At 39.6% G+C, this 21,309-nt stretch overlaps 1 protein-coding gene across 2 annotated transcripts; it reads left to right on the top strand.

The window, feature by feature from the left end:
* Positions 1-1,435: 1,435 nt before the first annotated feature.
* POLG2 (DNA polymerase gamma 2, accessory subunit) lies at positions 1,436-21,081 on the top strand. 2 transcript variants are annotated; one of them, XM_045985819.1, is made up of 8 exons: positions 1,436-3,097; positions 7,197-7,323; positions 7,443-7,548; positions 8,592-8,765; positions 14,297-14,437; positions 16,433-16,513; positions 18,959-19,059; positions 19,679-21,081. In XM_045985819.1, exons 1-8 carry the CDS (start codon positions 2,536-2,538, stop codon positions 19,842-19,844), a joined length of 1,458 nt encoding a protein of 485 aa, XP_045841775.1. In that variant the 5' UTR covers positions 1,436-2,535; the 3' UTR covers positions 19,845-21,081. The 2 variants fall into 2 exon arrangements, with proteins under 2 accessions (XP_045841775.1, XP_045841776.1); XM_045985820.1 differs by lacking the exon at positions 16,433-16,513.
* Positions 21,082-21,309: the final 228 nt, after the last annotated feature.

The raw sequence follows: 21,309 nt of genomic DNA, 5'->3' as shown, positions 1-21,309 counted from the left end.
AATGTCATGTAAAATTTTGCTTAGATGGTCTGTTTTTTTAACCATGAAAACTAAATTGACTGCTCCTTTCTATAATTTAGGTTTGGGAAGTGGGGAGATGAGAAGGCACTTCTTAGAATGATCTATTTATATTGCAAGAATTAAAATGAGATTAAGTAAATTTACAGTTGTAGGCTAAATTGCATTAATGCTCTGTCAGTACCTCATCAGGTGAGTCATTTAATAGCCTAATTGTTAGCAGAATGATGAAGTGAGATTAAAATAGGGAAATCAGCTGTATAGCCCCACCCTCAAACTGCTTAAGTGTGAGAGCAACATGGATGGACTTTATTCCTTTGCAGAAATTTTATCATTAAAGCTCCACATAACTTGCTTTTTCAGAATAGTTTATATTCTTGCTCTTGGCTCTACTGTAAATTACCAAAATGGTGAACAAAGCTAAAAGACTTCACACCTTTTAAGATCTTTGGCCAAGAGCTAAGTTTGAATCTATATAGATTGTAGTCTTCAGGCTCTTGGGGCACTTAACTGTAGTTACACTGGGAATCATGAATGTCTTAATGATAATTCAGGGAACTCTAGGGGACTTCAAACTGGAGAGTCTATTCATATTCAAACAGAATCCTGTCGAAGTTAGTTTAACCAAGAGGAAGCACCATAACCAAAAGCACAGTGACTATTGTACAAGTCATCTTATTTGGTCAACATGGTTTTTTATTCCTAGAAAGGTTATGGGAGGAAGGGGTGTTTTAGATTTAATTTTGGCTCACCAACCTTTCTAATACTTCATTTCAGTAATGACTAGAAATAGGTCTGGATGTCTTCCCAGAGAGTCTGGTGTATATGTTCCTTTTTGTCAGGAGAGGAGAGGTCTTCATGAGGCTTCCTTTAAATTCTGATTATTAAACAGGCTTTAATTGGTGTCAATGCCTTATCTCTAAAATGTAAAACTAGAATTTGCTTGGGGTAGGGGATGGGGAAGTGGTATTTTTAGGACTAATACATTGAAAACTGATAGTCTTTCCAGTGACTTGAACAGTTTTCAATAGCATGGTTAGTCAAATTCATTATGACTTTTAACTTATAAGAAGCTTTTGGGGTAGGTTGGAGTATTTATTACATATTTTACTGTTTAATGTCTAACGGCCTTTTAATTTGTAAACATTTATTGAAATGATTGTGGGGCTGTGGAAAACATTTACCTATTTACCTTTGAAGTAAGTTTTAAGACAGTCCACTTTTTAGCATGTGTGTTGTGTCCAGCCTGTGGTTGTCTGAACTAATAAATGTGATTTTTCTCCCCATTCTCGCTTTTATTTATTTGTGTATAGGCCTCTTCCCTGGTGTGTTTCCTGATTGGAAAACACGATAATAGAGCCCAGCCTTTAATAGAATTTAGACAGAATTTTTTTTAACAAAATTGTTTACCAGCAAGAGGATCTTAAAGGGTCTTTTTTTTTTTTTGTGGTTGGTTTTGTTTTGTTTTTACAAACTGCACACGTGCTTGTGTAGAATGTTTTTCTGAGCCTGTCCTGCAACATGTCACACTTAATAATGAATTAACAATAGTTAAAATTTAACTGTTAAGCTGTCGTCGTCCTCCATAAACTGCCTGTCGGTAGTTGAATCTAGTAGCTTGTATCTGCATTAATTTTTCAAGTTTACCCTAACCACTTTAAGGGGAGCTAGAAGTAGGAATCATGGGCTTTGGAAGCAACCGTTTTCCACTAATTGGGCAGTTCTGAGGGTTGGATGTAAATGAAAATTTGTGAGGTCACAAGTGCCTGCTTAGGTAGTCCTGGGTCTGTCTGAAAACAGGTAATCACATTTCATTGCCATGTATAAAGGTTCTGCGGTAGGAAAAATTGCCTTTATATTAGAGATTATTGACGTGCTTTCACATTCACCTGGGCGGCTTGCTTAAAATCTCTGGGCTCCTTTGTAAAAATATTTGGGGGGCGGGGGCGGTGGAAGCACTGCTGTCTGTGAACACTAAAGCCCATCCCCGTTTGCTGTAAAAGCCCCATCCCCATTCCTGTAGGTAGGCAACATGGCGGCAGCGTTCATGAGGTACAGCGAAGGCCTGGGTCTCTAAACCACCTCAAAGGGCTAAAACTTTAGAGGGAACGGATACATTTTCGCGAACACTTAAATTTGAAAAGGTGTATTTAAATGGTGATTTTGGGAACGCTTAAGTATTTTGATTTGCAAAAAAAAATGAGAAGCAGAGCTGACTCCTAGTACAGCATGACAGTGGAAAAGAGAAGGGAATGACCAACGGGTGCTAAAAACCTAACAACTGGAGGGTCTAAGCTTAATGGAGTCTGGAAACGGTATGAGGTCTGCTTTAGCCTTAACAACGGGGCGGGCCACGGCCGCTAAAGCCGTCACACGGTGACGCGCTTCCGTGGGTGTGGCCGGCCGCTCACTTGGTCACTTCCGTCGCGCCTGCGTAGTTGCCTCCCGGGCTCTTGTTTGTGGCGGTTTCCCGGCATCAACCAGTTAGTGGAAGACTGTGTTTAACTCCCGCGGGCTATGCGTTCTGGCGCCGCAGTCAGGGCCTGCCAGAAAGTGTGCAGGTGCCTGTTGTCTGGGTTTGGAGGTCGAGTGGATGGGGGGCAGCCTGAGCCGTTAATGGAAGGGAGGAGTTCCTTCGGAGTGCCCGTGAGGTCGCACACGGAGCTGCCTCGGGGGAGCGAGCCGATCGAGGCCCCTGAGTCCAGTGAGGGGACCGAGGAGCTGGTAGAGATCTGTCAGAGAAGGCATTTCTTCAGTGGCAGCAAGCGGCAGCTTAGCCGACATTCTCTTCTGAGCGGGTGCCACCCCGGCTTTGGCCCCTTGGGCATTGAGTTGCGGAAGAACCTGGCAGCGGAATGGTGGTCCTCGGTGGTGGTGTTCAGGGAGCAGGTCTTCCCGGTAGATGCCCTCCATCAGGAGCCTGGCCCTACGCTGCCTGGGGACAGTGCCTTCAGGTTAGTTTCAGCAGAAACTCTACGGGAGATCTTGCAAGACAAAGAGCTGAGTAAGGAACAGCTAGTAGCATTTCTTGAAAACGTATTAAAAACTTCTGGGAAACTACGGGAGAACCTTCTTCACGGTATGCTTCACGATTTCATGCTTCAAAACAGATGGGGTGGAAAGGCAGACTTGCTAGATTTCGCGGATTGCAACTGGTCCTTTATTCACGTGGAAAGGAAATTATCTGGTTCTCATTTTTTTGAAGTAGTTGGGTATATTGATAATATTTTTACCAAGGAGAAAAGTGGTCTCTGGAATTGTTACTGTTCCTTAAAGAATCTGGCTTGAAGGACCAGGTAACGCTCTTAATTTCATGGGGGCAACCCTGCAGTTCCGTTGAGCAGCCCTAGAATTAGGGGTAAATTAAATCAGGTGAATCATTTGTTCGTCGTTACCAAGATGTTGGTAAATACTTCACAATTACTCTTTAATTTTTACACACAATAGGGTAATCAAGAGCACATTCTTTAGAGCAAAAAGAAAATCCCCTCCTCCCAATTTTTCATACTGGAAAACTATCTACATTCTTGTTTGAAGAGCCCTTTAAGTGATGTTTGAGTCAACTAAAAAAAAATAATAATAGGACTAACTAAGCTTTATAACTGATTCTTGAATGAATACACAGAAATTTATGGGGCACCATTTGCCTTTAAAGTTTGTTTTTGTAATCTCTGCACTCAGGGTGGGGCTGGAACTCATAACCCTGAGAGCAAGTGTCACCTGCTCCTCTGAACCAGCTGGGCACCCCCATCATTTGCCTTTATAGTCAAATAGAACACGGTCGCAGAGATTCTGAAGAAAAAAAAAATTTCAAGTTCTTTACAGTACAGGCTTGCCATCACAGCATCTCATCTTTGCAAAATGCTATCCTTACTGTGTTAATTAAATGGCACTAATTTAACCAATGTCCATGGTTCTCTGAAAATTAGTACCCACTTTAGAGCTTTTAAAAAATTTCCTTAATAATTAAAGGAAACTGGTGAATATTTGTGACAGTTTCGATTTGTATTACTTTAATTATTCCATGATGTCTTTATTTGGGGCAAGTTAAATCACTGCTTTTTACCATGTTCAAAACAAATCAATCTTTTCTTCCCTATTAGAAAATGAAATTTAAAGGCACCTGGGTGGCTCAGTCAGTTAAACACCTGCCTTCAGCTCAGGGTCCTGGGATCAAACACCGTGTTGGGCTGCCTACTCAGTGAGGAGTCTGCTTCTCCTGCCACCGACAACCCCCGCCCGTCGTGCTCTCTCTGTTTGAAATAAATAAATAAAACAATCTTTAAAAAAGGGGGGAGGGTGTCAAATGAAACTTAGCTTGCTTAGATGTCCATTCATCACAACATCCATTGATATACCAGACATTTTCTTTCCTTTAGGAAATGCAAAACCACTTATTTAGAGAATCCTTGTGTTAACTAGTGTTTTTTAGCTTGGAATTACCCAGTTCGCTACTACTTTATATTCCCAAGGTGCTTGCTCTCTTTTTCACGTCTGAACCACTGAACTCATAAGCTCTACTTATGAATAGTTTTTTAAAAAATTCTCAACCATTATATTTCCAGATATTGTTATTGCCCCATTTTCCTCTGTCCTGTGACTTTTCCCCCATCTTGCCATCAACTTTCTTGAACACAGTCACATTTTATAGAGTCTGCATCCAATAACTCAGATACTTCTGTTTGTTTTTCTCTGGGCCTTTGGTTATTTGGACTTTTCTCCTGCTTCTTCTGTGTAATTTGTATATAAATTGTAGAGATAAATTGAGCTTCTGGGTGGTGGTTTATTCTTCCTGGGAGGATTTACTTTTTGCTTTTGTCAGGCAGCTAGAGTGGGAGCTATCTTTTTTAAGATTTTATTTGAGAGAGAGAGCACAAGCAGTGGGGAGGAGCATAGGGAGAGGGAGAAGCAGACTTCCCACTGAGCAGGGAGCCCCATGTGAGGCTCAGTCCCAGGACACTGAGATCATGACCTGAGCCAAAGGCAGATACTCAGCCAGCCGACTGAGCCACCAGACGCCTCATAGAGTGGGAGCATTGGGATTAAGTTTACTGGAGACTGATCTTCAGGGTTTTCATCTCTACTGCTAAATTGTAGCCCGTTGAGTGTCCCTAGTGAAAGGCTGGGGTGTTTACCCGGGTCCCTCCTTGAGGAGTCAGGAACTATAGTTTTTGTACTTCCCAGTCCCTTAAGATGTCAGGAAGCTTCTCAGCTCTGCTACTTGAGATTTAAATGTTGGGTTCGCCTCTCTGCTCCTCCCTTCTCTCCATATTTTGGACCCTCAAGTCCTTACTGCCTTGATAGATAGCTCAGGCTTGAAGCAGATTTTTTTTTAAGTTTCTTGACCACCTTTTCCTATCTTGCTGATCTATTATTTATTACCAGAAGTGGAAATCTCAAGTAACTTAAACACAATGCTGTCATTTAGTGGACATAATCTAAGTACATGAAGAACTACAGTGGAATCTTGAACTTAGATTTATTCCAAATAGAAATGTTGGAATTATAATTCTGAAGCTGTTTCAAATATGTTGTAAAATAGAGCAAATAGATGGATTAATGTTAATTAATTAATGAAATTGATGTTAATGAAAATGATTTTCACTCTGAGAAAAAAGAGATACAAATATGAAGACAAGGATAAACTTTTGCAATGTTAAATTTGTTAACTAGTATGCAATATCAGTATGACCTCATAATTTAAAAAAGCATTATTCTTAATTCACTGAAAGGTCCTAGAAGTAATGACAATAGCAGTGAACACACCTAGTACCCAAATTTTTATTTCTAAAATGAACCAGTGCTTGGAGAAATGGCACATCCCAGGTCTGGGGCAGGGAAAGCACAAGGTGAGTTTTATGGTGTTAGAAAGCAAAGAATTATTTGAAGACTGGTGAGGTCATGTCGAAAGGACACGATGCTGGCTTGAAGGAGACTTCCACTGGCTAAATTTGAGACAAACTGAATATTAAGTATTCATGGTAATGGATCATAACACATTAAAATTAAGAATTCATTGTGTTAATCAAAAAAGTAAATAGTTGAGGCTGCTGGTAGGGGAAGGAGGTGGAGAAAGTTTATTTTTTTACAGAAGCTGTGTAATAAATGTGGAAGGAAAGACAGAAAAATCAACATTTTGTGATTTTGTAATCCCCAGTATAATAATTGATTCAAGCAGGATCATCAGTGGATTCTAAAATGTTGGGTGGGAGATTGTTGAGCAGGATAGTGTTGGGGAATGGATATTCACTACCTAACCAGGTAATCAAATTTAGTTTCATTAATATGCAATAGTTCGATATTATTTTTCTCCTGTTAGAATCCAAGAAGACATACACATCAACTAGGTAGTATTTATTTCTGCTAAAAATGATTTACCCAAGTGAGTGAAACAATCAGCCAGATCTTGAGTATGACTGGTCTGGACTGAAACCACAAGTCAGAGTCATTAAAAGTTAGAAAAGGAGGGAGGAATCAGGGACAATGTTCCAGAATAAAAGAGATTAAAGATGGGACACCTGGCTGGCTTAGTGGTTAAGTGTCTGTCTTTGGCTCAGGTCATGATCCCGGGGTCCTGGGATCGAACCCCGCATCGGGCTTCCTGCTCAGTGGAAAGCCTGTTTCCTCCCTGTCCCATTCCCCCTGCTTGTGTTTCCTTTCTGGTTGTCTCTGTGTGCGAAATAAATAAAATCTTTAAAAAAAAAAAGCAATTAAAGAGAAGTAATCAAAATGCAATGCAGGAGCCTTAATTTGGGAAAAAGAGAACAACAACAAATGACATTTGGGAGACAATTGGAGAAAATAGAATATCGACCATATGTTATATAAAATTACAGTATTATGATTAATTTTATGGTATAATGGTATACAGAGAATAATTTTAGGAGACACATGCTGAAATGTTTTGGGGTGAACAAGGAGAAAATGTGGCAGAACATTGACAGTTGGTGAATCTAGCTGAAGAGTACAGGTGTTTATGTACTATCAACTTTGATTTGAAAATCAAACTAAAAAGTTGTGGGGGAACTAAGTCATAATCAATGAAGATCTGCCTGAATAGTTCTGTGCTACTTGTACTGCTGTGTTAACATTATTATAATATTAATTTGTTTGTAAACTAACCCTTATGACATGGGTTTATAGAATAGATTTACATAGACAAATTTATCTTCTGACAGGTACTTTGGAGCACTATGTTAATTGCCTGGATCTGGTAAACAAGAGACTACCTTTTGGCCTTGCCCAGGTTGGAGTGTGTTTTCATCCTGTTGCTGATACTAAGCAGACACCTGATGGTGTTAAAAGGTACCAAAACATGGCAGATAACTTGGCCTTGTATTTAATCAAGAACCAGTCACTTTCACTGTAGGATAAATTATATAATCTTTGAGTAAGTAACTGTCTGATATTTCTGATATCCAAAGAATCGGTGAGAAGACTGAGGCTTCACTGGTTTGGTTTACTTCAGCAAGAACCGCAGGCCAGTGGCTTGATTTCTGGTTACGTCATCGACTCCTGTGGTGGAGAAAGGTATGCTTAATTTGATAATTAATAGGTGAAGCATCTTAATGTGTCAGAGATAATACTTCTGTACAATAAATGAAATTTTGGGACACCTGGGCAGCTCAGTCGGTTAAGTGTCTGCCTTCAGCTCAGGTCATGATCCCAGGGTCCTGGGATCCAGTCCCACATCAGGCTCCCTGTTCAGTAGGGAGCCTGCTTCTCCTTCTCCCTCTGCCTGCTGCTCCCCCTGCTCCTGCTCTCCCTCTCTCTCTCTGTCTCTGTCAAATAAATCATAAATTAATAAATAAATGAAATATTATTTGATGTAGGACTATGTTATGTTTGTAAGAGACAGCTCTAGTAAATCAATAAGTACAAATAAAAGCCTCTTTGTAATGATTTTCTTTGTTCCATATAAAAAGTTACCTTGGTAAAGGTATCTATTGATGTCGTTCTCATTCAAAAGCTTTTGTGGATAAGCCTTTGCATTTGAGATGCAGTTCAGCCTCCTTCCCCTGGCGTTCCTGGCAGGTGTAGAGTTTGACCCTTGCATACCCTTAAAACTTCAGCCTTTGCTCCCTGCCTCTGTCCATGAATTCTCTGTATTGGAAAATGGTTCTGTAATCTATTTTCAAGTTTTAGTACATACCGAAGAGCAAAGAGTTGAAATAGGTATTGTATTTGTGGCTCACCATTGTCTTGCCTTTTTCCAATTCTTAAAATCCTCAAACAACCACTCAGTTAAGTAGAATAATTACAAATATTCACACTCTTCAGAGGATAAGAATGGTGAGTAAACACTTTCTTCTCTATCCCTCTTAGTTTATGGTCACCTTCCCTTCTTATTAACTGGCCCAAAAAAGGCTAGATCACTCCCAATAGTTTTTCTCTGTAGTTCTTCCAGGCTAAAAACTGTGGTTTTAGCAATACATTTGCTCATATTTAACTGAACTTCATAGTTTTTATATGGGACCTGACCAGTTTCATTCAGTTGCCACATAAAAGTCGCAGGCAACTTTACTTTTTAATCTTTAGTTTCATAAATTAATAAAACAAACTTTCTTCTCCAGTTTGCTATGAGTCCATCTAACTTCAGCAGCAGTGATTGTCAGGACGAAGAGGGACGAAAAGGAAACCAACTTTATTACAACTTCCCATGGGGAAAGGAGCCAATAGAGACCCTGTGGAATCTAGGAGACCGTGAACTTTTACACACGTGTCCTGGAAATGAGTCTCAATTACACGTATGTTTTACCTTGAGCTCCTATCCATCCTTTACCCAGATTCTCTAACTGATCATTTCTGAAGCCATTTGAGAACAGGTTGCAGACACAGGGCCCCATGACCTCTTAATACTGTAGTATGTATTTTTGAAGTGCAAGGACAATCATCTTTGTAACCACAACACAGCCATCAAAATCAAGAATGTGCCAATCATCCATTATTACCATCCAAATCCATGTATTCCTTCAGATGTAACCAATTATCCTAATAATGCCCTTCATAGGTCCAGTATCCAGTTTAGGATTTCATATAGTTGTCATAACTCTAGTCTCCTTCAAATGAATAGTTCATTTTATCTTGTTTTTCATAACCTTGACTTTCTTTTTTAAAGATTTTATTTTTAAGTAATCTCTACACCGAATGTGAGGCTCGAACTCACAACCTGGAGATCAAGAGTCACCTGCTCTATGGACAGAGCCAGCCAGGCAGCCTATGACTTTGACATTTTTGAAGAATGTAGGCCTTTGCACTTAATTTGTGGAATATCCCTCAGTTTGAGTTTCTATCATATAGTCTCATGGTTTATGTATTTTTGCTAGGAATACCATAGAAATGGTGTTGCCCTCTTCTCAGGCATCATAGAAGGAGGGACATGATACCATATTTGTTACTGGTGATGTTCACTTTTATCTCTTGGTTAAGATAGTGTTACCAGGTTTCTCCAATATAAAGTTGACAGATTTTTGTACTTATTAATTAGTAAGTAATTGGTAAGTCTTGTGGCAGACATTTTAAGACTATGTAAATAACTTGTTTCTGACCACATTTTAACTTACCAGTTGAAGCATACATTGGTGATTGTTGGGCAGATCAGTGATTACTATGAGGGTTGCCAAATGGTATCATTTTTTTATTATTATTAATTTTTTTTCTTTCAAGATTTGATTTATTTGAGAGAGAGAGAGCGTGAGAGGGGAGAGGGTCAGAGGGAGAAGCAGACTCCCCACCAAGCAGGGAGCCCGATGTGGGACTTGATCTAGGGACTTCAGGATCATGACCTGAGTCAGAGGCAGTCACTTAACCAGCTGAGCCACCCAGGTTCCCTATTATTATTAATTTTATTATTCATTATTTCTTTTAGATTTATTTATCAACAGTATACTGTGGGGTGAGCTTTTTGCCCTCTTTCTTTTTCTGGGCTTACAGATTCCTATTTTTCTCCATGAGTTGGAATCTGTTAGTAGCATTTTTTTGTTTTGATGCTAAAATTGTCCTAAACTTGGCCAGTGTCCTTTTGACATACCCCGATCATTCTCTGAGCACTTCCTATTTTTTGCAGCAACTCATTATTCCAAGATCATCTTGTTTCTTGGTCTGGCTGTGCAGTCAGCCATTTCTCCAAGGAACCTTAATTCTTATTAGAGGAAAATGTATTTTTTTTTAAAGATTTTATTTATTTCTTTGACAGAGATCACAAGTTGGCAGAGAGGCAGACAGAGAGAGAGAGGAAGGGAAGCAGGCTCCCCACCGAGCAGAGAGTCCAATGTGGGGCTCGATCCCAGGACACTGGAATCATGACTTGAGCCTAAAGCAGAGGCTTTAACCCACTGAGCCACCCAGGCGCCCCAGGAAAATGTAAAATCTGAGATTTTGCTTCTAGATGTACTCTTTGCAACTGGGTATCATTGTTCCTGGGCCCTTTCTGTGGACACAGCTAGGAAATATTTGGAGGCAATTATTTATATGTATATATTTACACACTTAACTCTGTGTCTATATTTACCTATTATTAAAAACTAGGAGTTCCTGCCAGTTCTTCAAGTTCTAGTCTAATGCCACAGGGTTTATTCTAGCTTTACCTCTTTCCAAATTTATAATTCTGTTCTCTGACAGAAACCTGGCTCCCAGTATCTTCAGTATGATGATTTTTTTCTTTTCTTGTATGTAACTAAACTCCCTACCATTCTTATGCAAAAATCAGCCCTGATACCAGATCTACCACACCAGACACTCTAGATGAGTGTTTGAACCAGGGGAAGGAAAAAGGAAGAAAGATGTTAGGGAACTTGACTGCGGACATGCTACTTCCCCTCCCTTTAATAAGTCCCCTCAGTAGATGCTCTGACCAGAACATAGAGAAGGAGGAAAGTTAGAAAGCCTGGCCTTCAACCTTAATGTCCTCTTTACTAGTCACATTGGCCAGAAGTTTGGCCCTGGAGCAACCCCAGTCGGATACACTAGCCAGCTGGCCAGACTCAGGCCTGGCCAAAGGGAAAAGGTGCTTCATATACTTCCTAAAATAAACAGAGCTTTCAAAAATTTTAAACAGGTGATATAATTTTTTTAGGGAAGGAATTTTGCCTTTGAATCCCACAGGGCACTTTGTAGATAGCTGTAATATTTTTCAGTGCCCTGTGGATGCAAAGTTTTAGAAGCCATGTAGATGGATAGAATTGTGGCTGAGCCCTCTTCTGGCTGACCAGTTCTTGAGTGGGTCCAAATTTGAATGTTTAGATTTTCTGACTAGTCACAGGTGGAGTTTGGTGACTAATACAGTCTTCTCAGTGAAAAAAGTACTTGGAACTTGAAAATAAACGGAGTAGTTCTCATTAGAGAAAGTGGATTAATTTTAAATACAAATAAGATAACTAATAAAAAATTTAAAAGGTTATTTATGAATATTTTCCCATAACCCCAGTACCATCACATTTTATTTTGTGATATTCAGCTCTCATATGAAACTTAACTTGGTTATCATAGTCATTATAGTTATCGTCATTCTCATAGTTAAAAACTGATTATTGTGACTAAGGATTCGATTTTCTTTACAGTTCATTTATTTTTTTTTTTTTTTTAGTAATCTACAAACATGGGGTTTGAACTCACGATGCTGAGATCAATAGTTGCATGGTCTTTGGACTGAGCCAGCCTGGCACCCCCATCTTATGAGTAGGAATTTAAAGACAATCGTTTTTTCATGGCTCTTAGTCTCTTCTTTTGTTTATTATTATGGTAATTTTCTGTTTCCATGAAAAGCTTTAGTTTGCAGAGTTTTACTCACCATTAAATTGTTGCTCTTCGGGGCGCCTGGGTGGCTCAGTGGGTTAAGCTGCTGCCTTCGGCTCAGGTCATGATCTCAGGGTCCTGGGATCGAGCCCCGCATCGGGCTCTCCGCTCAGCGGGGAGTCTACTTCCCTTCCTCTCTCTCTCTGCCTGCCTCTCTGCCTACTTGTGATCTCTGGCTGTCAAATAAATAAATAAAATCTTTAAAAAAAAAAAATTGTTGCTCTTCCATTTCCATAGTTCTTAAAAGTATTCATCATTATTTGACCATGTTATAAAATAATAAATACAATCCCTGCCATTTCGTATGCTCTTTTGAAAGGCTTCTTAGGCTGTTTTGTATTTGTTTTTAGTAAACTTTACAGTTAATATCTAAATATATTCATGGAGGGATTTTTAGAGAGGGGTAAAGCAGATCAGTAAAGTCTGAAGAACAGAGTTAGGATAGAAATTCATTCTGGATGATATAAGAAATCAGATACTCTTGCTATAAAGAGTTGCCATTGAATATCTCTGCATCCTTGGATACGAAATTTTCAGAGAATTAGAAAATAGTAGGGGCACCAAGTTGGTTCAGTCTGTGATCTCTGGGTGCAAATTGATCTCTGGGCTGCTCATTGGGCATAGAAACTACTTAAAAATAAAAAAAAAATATATTGAAGTCTTAATATTTAAATATGATTTAGTATTTTTTAAATTCAAATGGCACCACAGAAGCTTGCAGTGCCTCAGAGTTAAGTATCAGTTCTATAACTATGTAAAAAGACATCAACTGGGGCGCCTGGGTGGCTCAGTGGGTTAAGCCTCTGCCTTCCACTCAGGTCATGATCTCAGAGTCCTGGGATTGGCCTGCATCCGGCTCTCTGCTCAGTGGGGAGCCTGCTTCCCCCTCTGTCTCTGCCTGCTGCTCTGCCTACTTGTGACCTCTCTCTCTGTGTCAAATAAATAAATAAAATCTTAAAAAAAAAAAAAGACATCAACTAATGAAGTTAGTTAGAATAGAATCCCAGGGGCGCCTGGGTGGCTCAGTGGGTTAAGCCGCTGCTTTCGGCTCAGGTCATGATCTCAGGGTCATGGGATCGAGCCCCACATCGGGCTCTCTGCTCAGCAGGAAGCCTGCTTCCCTTCCTCTCCCTCTGCCTGCCTCCCTGCCTACTTGTGATCTGTCAAATAAAAAAAAAAAAAAAAAAAGAATAGAATCCCAGACTTCAGGAAGTATACTGTCTTTTTTAAAAATTTAAAATCAATTAATGTAAAGTTATTATTAGTTTCAGAGGTAGAATTTAGTGATTCATCAGTTGCATGTAACACCCAGTGCCCTCAACGCCCATCACCCAGTTACCCCATCCCCCCACCCACCTCCCTTCCAGCAACCCTCAGTTGTTTTCAATAGCTTAAGAGTCTCTCATGGTTTGTCTCCCTTTCTGATTTTGTCTTATTTTAAGAGTACTGCCTTTTGAGGACAAATTCACATTAATCCTTATAGTACCACATGCCATTAAAATGGGTTTAAAATGCCAACACAGGGGCATCTGGGTAGCTCAGTCATTAAACATCTGCCTTCGGCTCAGGTCATGATCTCAGGGTCCTGGGATCAAGTCCCATGTCCAGTTTCATGCTCAGAGGGAAGCCTGCTTCTTCTTCTTCCTCTTTTGCTATCTCCCTTTGTCAAATAAATAAAATCTTTAATAACAATAGTAAAAATAATAAAACAATACATATGTGTTAATGAAGACTGTGCTTGATCACGGATAATTAATAGAAGCTGAGGAGTGACAATTTTTTTTTTAAGTATTAGAAAATTACATGAATGTTCAGATGACTGTGATAACAGTAAAAAAAGAATGAAGGCAGAACTGTTTATATGCAAACCTTTTAAATTTTTAGGATTGACATTGAAAAAAATTGGAGGTGATTATCAGTTTAAAAGAAAGGCAGTAATAAGTTTTTTTTTTATCTATCCCTGATTTATATTGTACATTATGGTATATTTTATATTCTTCATTATAGCCTTAAAGTAAATACCCCAAACCTGGTTTTTAAAAGAGGTTTGCTTATTATAAAAACTTTATATTTCCAGAGATTATACTCCAAACCCCTATCCCTAAACATACCAATTTTTTTCTCTAAGGGCCCTGCTGAACTTTCTTATAATATTATCCTCTTTATTATAATGCTCACCTTTGGAAAAATAGTGATGCAGAGGTCCCACTCCCATCCAGGCAGTTCAGAATTTCTAGGAATGGGGCCCAAGCATAAAACCTTTACATTTTAAAATTCAAGACTCACTGCTCTACACCCTAATCTCCCTGAGAGCAGGGAGTATGTCATACCCATTTTTGTGGGCCCAGTGCCTAGCACAAGTTGGCCCAGAGTGAAGGCTTTGTAGAATGAATTTGTAAGTTTGTTTTCTGTTTCTGTGAGTCTGTAGTTTTAAGAGAGAGCTCTGCTAACAGAGTCTGTATTTTTGTTCTACTTTTCTGTGAAGGGCCGAGATGGACGAAAAAATGTGGTTCCATATGTTTTATCTGTTACTGGAAATCTGGACCGAGGTGTGCTGGCTTACCTCTACGATTCTTTCCAGCTCACAGAGAACTCCTTTACAAGGAAGAAGAATCTTCATAGAAAGGTGCTTTTGATTTTCAGAGATAAACGGGAAACTAAAAAGATATGTTTTTCCCTCATACGTTAGTGGGCTTGGTTTCTTAACACAAACTTGTGAAAAATAAATTTCTTTCAGTGCAGGTTCTTTTACCATTTTTCATTTTTTAGAGCCTGGCCATGGGAGTAATAAGCAGGTTCTCACAGAATAGGGCAAGAGATTCCTATTGCGTAATCCCAGAGGCATTTCTCATTAATCCTGGCAGACAGGTAGAGAGCAATCTCTGATTCTTAGCCCCTGAGCTTTTCACTCGGTGGCTTCCATTTATTTGCATCAGAGTGTTAAGCAGGAATATGTCAGACTACCAAGACTGTGGTATTGACCTCTCTGCTTCTAGTCTGACCCCAAGTGGCTATTCACTAGATCACAGGAGCTATCTTGGGGCCTGAGTCAAGGACATGTCTATGGGCTCAAAATCAAGAGAAAAGAGGGACTGAAGTCACAGGAAAGAAGATAAATGACTGATGGAGCGAGATTTTGGAGGAGACAAGAAGGATCAAGACAGGATCAAGAACACCAGTGGAGGGATTGGTCCTGAAAAGGAGTTATTTGAGAAAGCTCAGAGAAGAGAAATGTGGTGTAGATATAAATACGCTACCAGGACTGGTTAGCCTTTGAAGGAAGTTTTCCTCATAGCCTCTATTTCCTTAGGGAATTAGAAAGCAGGATGATTAGCTTAAAATGTGGAGGAATAGAGGTTTAAGTGGCGAGAATTTAGTGTTCATGTTCCCCTTGAATGTGAAAGGGTGCTGCCCGGAATCAAAAGTTTGAACATGTTGAGTTTGGAAACCATGAATTTGTAGTACCACTTTGCATAGCTGAGTGGTTTATCATGCATTGTTCATTTAGCCTGATATGCCCATAAAGAAAGTCGCATTATAGAATCGTTGTAGGGCTTGGGGTTTATAGGATATATAGCAAATGAGGGATCCTTTCTTTTCTTACACCCCATATCCAAATCATCAGCAAAAACCATTTGACTCTGTCTTCAAAATATATCCTGAATCTGACCATTTTTTACCACTTGCCCTCTTTCCACTCTGATCAATGCCACCACCATCCCCTCCCACTGGCACTGAGTGGCCCTTTTAAAAGGTACATGTAACTTCGCCCCACTGCTCAGGACACTCCACTGAGTTCCTATTTGATTCAGAGGAAAAGACAAAGCCCCTAAAGTATTTTACAAAACCCTTCCCTTTTGACCTCCTCCTCCAGCCCCCACGTTACTCTCTGCTCCAACAGCACAGACCCCTTTGCTGTTTCTAGAAAATGTCAGTCATGCTTCCAGCTCAGAACTTTGTCATTGTTCTCCCCTTTGTCTGAAATGCTCTTCCTCCAGGATCCACAACCACCTCTCAAGTCTTTGCTCAACTGTCAACCTCAGACCTTTTACCAACTTATTTAAAATTGCAAAAAACTCTCCAACCCACCCCTCCAGCACTTCCTATCCCCCCCCCCTTTTTTAAAGCACTTACCACCTTCAAGCATATTTTTTACTTGTTTATTATAATCTCTCCATCCCCACCGTGAGGGGCAAGGAGTTATGTCCCTAGTACCTAGAACTGTTTCTGGCACCAAGGAGCCATCCAGTTGTTGAGTGGATGGATGAGTAAGAAGAGTGGTAGGTTTTGGCAAGAGAAAGTTTGAACGAGTCCCTTGGCTAGGGCTGGTTAGGGAAAGCAGTGATATCAGGAAGGGGCGTTTGGATTGAGGGAAAAATGGAGTTGTCAGAAAATGAGAGAGTATCAAGTGAACTTATTTCTGCAGAACATCTAAGTGGAGAAATCAGTGAGCAGCTGGATATAGCCGGCTGAACACATCATTACACGATTTATGATCTCAGCTAGCTTCCGTTTTCACATACAATTTTTACAGTTTAGAAGCTCCATGTTTGATAGTGCTTGTGTTAGATTTAAACAAGATGTGCTATCCATTTTTCCCCCTCTCTTTAAATTGCTTTAGGTACTTAAACTTCACCCTTGTTTAGCCCCTGTTAAGGTTGCTTTGGATGTGGGAAGAGGCCCAACGGTGGAATTAAGACAGGTGGGTCAAATGAGTTTTACTATCATGATTTTAAATAAAACCATTACTTCGGGGTGCCTGAGTGGCTCAGTGGGTTAAAGCCTCTGCCTTCGACTCAGGTCATGATTCCAGGGTCCTGGGATCCAGCCCCGCATCGGGCTCTCTGCTTAGCGGGGAGCCTGCTTCCTCCTCTCTCTCTGCCTTCCTCTCTGCCTACTTGTGATCTCTGTCAAATAAATAAATAAATAATCTTTCAAAATAAATAAAACTATTACTTCAAATAAATTAGTAACTTACCTTGTAAAATTTTGATTCATTTGCTTTTTTAAAAATTTAAATAGCTGTGGATAAATACTCTCATTTATTGTAGATAATATGAAGCATAGTATATAAAAGAAGCTATATACAGCTCAGTGATTTTGTTGTTAAAGTCATGCTTACTCATCGTTGCCTTTTCAAATGAGTATGCAGAGTTTTGGTAATCCAAGTAATTACAAATGTCTAGTGAATTATTTCTTGCCTGCTTACATTTGTAACCTAACACTTTTTTGATACTTATTGGTATAAGTACAGGTTCTAGATCTGTACCTTATTTTGGTTCTTCTAATCTATCTGGTCTAATTAAACACTCTTGGGAAGCCAGGAGGGTGGTTTTAGTTTCTTTCCAGAAACCCCTTCAGCAGTCATGCCTGGGTCCTGGGTGACTCAGAGCCACCCAGCACCCAAGTGAGGACACTAGCCAAATCCACGCAACTTTCTTCCTCAGGCTCCTGTGGAGAGGTCTGGGAAGGTGGGGGTAGTGCACTCAGGGGATGGGAAGGTGGTGGTTTAATTTCCACTTTTCCCCCTAGGGTTGTGGCAGCCTCCTGAAGACCCTTGTTAGGTAGAAGGTCCTTGGGGGGTTTGTTGTTGTTTTGTGGGGTTTTTTGCTTGAAGGATAAAAAAGAACTCCGCTCCCTAAATTTTTGTCATTGCAATTACAGGTCTTGTTTTGGCTTTATTTATTTATAAGAACATAGTAGTATTTTGTTCCTCGGGTGTTTTTAATTTGCCAAAAGGGAGTAATTTATATATCTCATTCTGTTTTTAACTTTTCCCCCCTCAGTAGTAGGACGGAACTTTCTGGGCTATATAAGGGGTTTGGGTGGTTATATACATGGAGATGGGCTTTCTCGATAAAATGGACACGTATCCTAAATTTCACTATCGTCAGTAAGATTGTTTCCAGATTGGCTGCCCCTGTTCGTATTCTCATGGCGTAGGGGTTCCCATTTCCTCACTCAGACCAGAGCTGCTTCTCTTCTGCCTCCCAGTAGGAAGAGCAGATGTTCTTGCTGTCACTCACTAACTTTTTAAAATCCACAGTGATGTTTTTTTCTCTGTTAACTGCTTAGACTTACTAATATTTATATTCTCAACTATCCCCAAAATTATCAAGTCCCTTCACACCCATTGGTCTTTCCCTGGGAACTCGTCAGAAATGCACATTGTTGGTCCTCACCCCAAAGCTGCTGGATCAGAAACTCTGGTAATGCAGCAGAGCAACCTGTGTTTGATAAGCCCTCCAGGGGATTCCAATATTCCCTAAAATTTGAGAAACAGTGCTGCAGCTCAGGCATACCCTCCCCTACCCACCACAGCCACCCTCCCCTGCAGGGCCATTTGGTACCATCTGGAGACATTTTTGGTTGTCACAGGTGGGGAGGGGAGTGCTGTAGGCATCTCAGGGAGGCCACGATGCTGCTAAACATCCCAGTGTCAGCAGTGTGGAAGGGGAGAAATCCTGCTCTAGAGTTTTAGCTGTGGGTTGTCAGGGGTCTTTAAAATTTTTGCCATTTTGCTTCACCATTGCGTGTGAAGAAAACAGTAAAGTTTATTGTGTAATATGACTCATTATATTCTGTATTTCTGGTCAGGTTTTGTGTCCAGCATTCCCACTAAAACCAACCATTCTCTTGAAACGTTTTCTTTAGCTGGCTTCAGGAACACCACTCTCCTCATTTTCCTGCTACTTGTCTGGCTACTCCTCCTTTGTTTCCTTTACTGGCTCGCTCTTCTCTTCCCAACATGGGGGTGTAACCCTGGGGCTCAGCTAGTTGCTCTCAGAGGAGCACCGTTAGCACAGCCCTTTGCACTTAGTTTTTTTCTCTGATGGAATCTGTTTTGTTTGTGTTTTGAAGGGTAATGATGATGACAAAAATGCTTGTATCCGTTATATAAAATTTTCTCTTAGGGAAAATTTGCATAGAGTAGCTTTACAGTGCTTAATTTCTTCATTTTTAGAGGAAGTATGCTATTTGTAAGTATCCAGTGTATGAATTGTAAACAGTATGATCACATAACTAAAAGAATTTATGCTCTGTGTTAAGGACTGAAAAAGGTGATTTGTGGTTTCCCCAAAACAGGGTAGTCATTCTGGCTACTTTTACTTCATTCGTATTTGAATTGTTTGTATTTTTTCCTCAGGTCTGTCAAGGGTTATTTAATGAATTACTAGAAAATGGAATTTCTGTGTGGCCTGGTTATATAGAAACTGTGCAGTCCTCATTGGAACAACTTTACTCAAAGTAAGATTGTCTTTCTTGTCACTAAAACCATGTGTTCAGAGTTTTTGGTCATGTGTTTCTTTATGAGTAACAGAAATCTCTTCTAAATATCCTTCTAAATATATGTAAATATATATATATAATATGTGTATATATAATACAATTTACCCCAAATTATGTGTTGAGGTGACTTTTCATTTATTATTCATAACAATAAGTTAGAGACACTTTCTGAAAAATTTAGTCTGTGTATGGTTCAGATACTTTTCAAAAGTGTTTTAGATGGTCCAACTCTCAAGCCCTGCTTTTGAGTTTTGTGACCCTGGAAAGTGGCTGGATTCTAAAGTAATTAAAACTGGTAATATGGGGGCGCCTGGGTGGCTCAGTGGTTTAAGCCACTGCCTTCGGCTCAGGTCATGATCTCAGGGTCCTGGGATCGAGTCCCACGTCAGGCTCTCTGCTCTGAAGGGAGCCTGCTTCCCTCTCACTCTCTCTGCCTGCCTCTCTGCCTACTTGTGATCTCTCTCTGTCAAAATAAATAAATAAAAAATCTTTAAAAAAAAAAAAACAACTGGTAATATGATGAATTTATAGTTTATATTTGTGCTCATGTATTTTGTTTAACTACTTTTTTCCTTAGATATGATGAAATGAGTATCCTGTTCACAGTTTTGATTACTGAAGCTACTTTGGAGAATGGATTAATACATCTGAGAAGTAGAGACACCACAATGAAGGAAATGATGCATATATCCAAAGTAAAAGATTTTTTGGTCAAGTATATATCATCAGCTAAGAATGTATAGATTTTAATATTTGTATAATAAATATTCCCCTTTCCTAATTTGATTGTCTTATGTTAGATTTGTTTTAGCCTCTTTACTCTTACAAAGTGAACATTTTTGGTGCTTTTTTAATTCAGTTTTTATTACTTACATTTCTTAATAGATTCCATTCTATCAGAAATATGTTCAGCTACAAGAAACAAAAATCCCACTATATTGGATTAAGCAGATTGTAATTTTTCTCATAACAAGAAGTCTTAGAGAGGTGGGGGTAGACTGTCCAGAGCTGGTGTAATTGTTTCCTCTATAGTTAGGGACCCAGGCTCTTGATACCTTTCTGTTCTACCATCTTGGGTATATTGGCTTTTATTTTTATACTTGCTGCTTTGTGGTCACAAGGTGGCTGCTATATTTCTAGCCTTCTTGTCCACAGTCTAGTTAGGAAGAAAATCAAAGAGATAAGAGTTAACTGGCCAAAACTCTTCCCTTTTTAACTGGGAAACTAGAAGCTTTCTCAGTCATCCCAGTCAGAAGACGTGTTCACATTTCATTGTCAGAACTGGGTCACCGGGTTATCCCTAGGCCAGTCACTGCCTGAGGGAATGAGAATATCATGATTTATTTGGATCAAACACAGCTTATGCCTTAAGGCTTTGGTAGCGTCTTAACCCTTTCTGAAGTGGGTTTTCTTATCAGGAAAGACGGAGTCTTTTTAGAATCTGCCACATGTGTACTGTCAAATATTGAAGATTAACCCAAACTAAACTTCAAAAAATTAGAACATTTATTGATTTTTTAAAAACAAGATAAAATAAATGTTAAATGGCATTATTACAGTGTATTTTGTGTCTGGTTCTAACAGATATATTTAAAAGAAATCTTTGAACTTTTATGTGCTGCTTATGTTTGTGTTAATTATACTATCATTACTCACCTGACAAAAATTCCAAACATACGAAGAATAGTGTAATTAATACCAAGTGCTGTCACCCAGCACCAGTAACCATCAACCTGTGGACATCTTGCCTCATCTACCCAACAGCCATCCTTCCTTATCAGTCTGAAGCAGACTGCAGCTCTCATTTCATTTGTAAGTATTTTAGTTAAGTGTCTTTTGTTAACCATTATCACACCTAAAACAGTTAACACCAGATGATATTAAGGAATTATTGACAATTTCCTTGGATGTGTGATAATGGTATTCTGGCTTTTTTTTTTTTTTAATGTCCTCATCTGAAAGAGACACATATGTAAATATTTTTTTCTTTAAAGATTTTAGGTATTTATTTGTCAGAGGGACAGAGAGAGTACAGGCAGGCAGAGGCAGAGAGAGAAGCAGGCTCCCCGTGGAACAAGGAGCCGGATTTGGGACTCGATCCCAGGACGCTGGGATCATGACCCGAGCCAATGGCAGCCACTTAACTGACTGAGCCACCCAGGCATCCCCATATGTAAATATTTTTGAGTGAAATTATATGATATCTGA

The sequence above is a fragment of the Meles meles genome, chromosome 18, assembly GCF_922984935.1.
Source record: "Meles meles chromosome 18, mMelMel3.1 paternal haplotype, whole genome shotgun sequence".
Lineage (NCBI taxonomy): Eukaryota > Metazoa > Chordata > Mammalia > Carnivora > Mustelidae > Meles > Meles meles.
Note: the sequence above shows the minus strand (reverse complement) of the source record. Positions and strands in the feature narration are given on the sequence as shown.

Bases quoted from the DNA above. Each gene is read 5' to 3' on its own strand.
- POLG2 (XM_045985819.1), top strand. From the start codon at position 2,536: ATGCGTTCTGGCGCCGCAGTCAGGGCCTGCCAGAAAGTGTGCAGGTGC. The intron at 7,549-8,591 runs GTATGCTTAATT...TTTCTTCTCCAG, and splicing joins GACTCCTGTGGTGGAGAAAG to TTTGCTATGAGTCCATCTAA. The intron at 8,766-14,296 runs GTATGTTTTACC...TTTTCTGTGAAG, and splicing joins GAAATGAGTCTCAATTACAC to GGCCGAGATGGACGAAAAAA.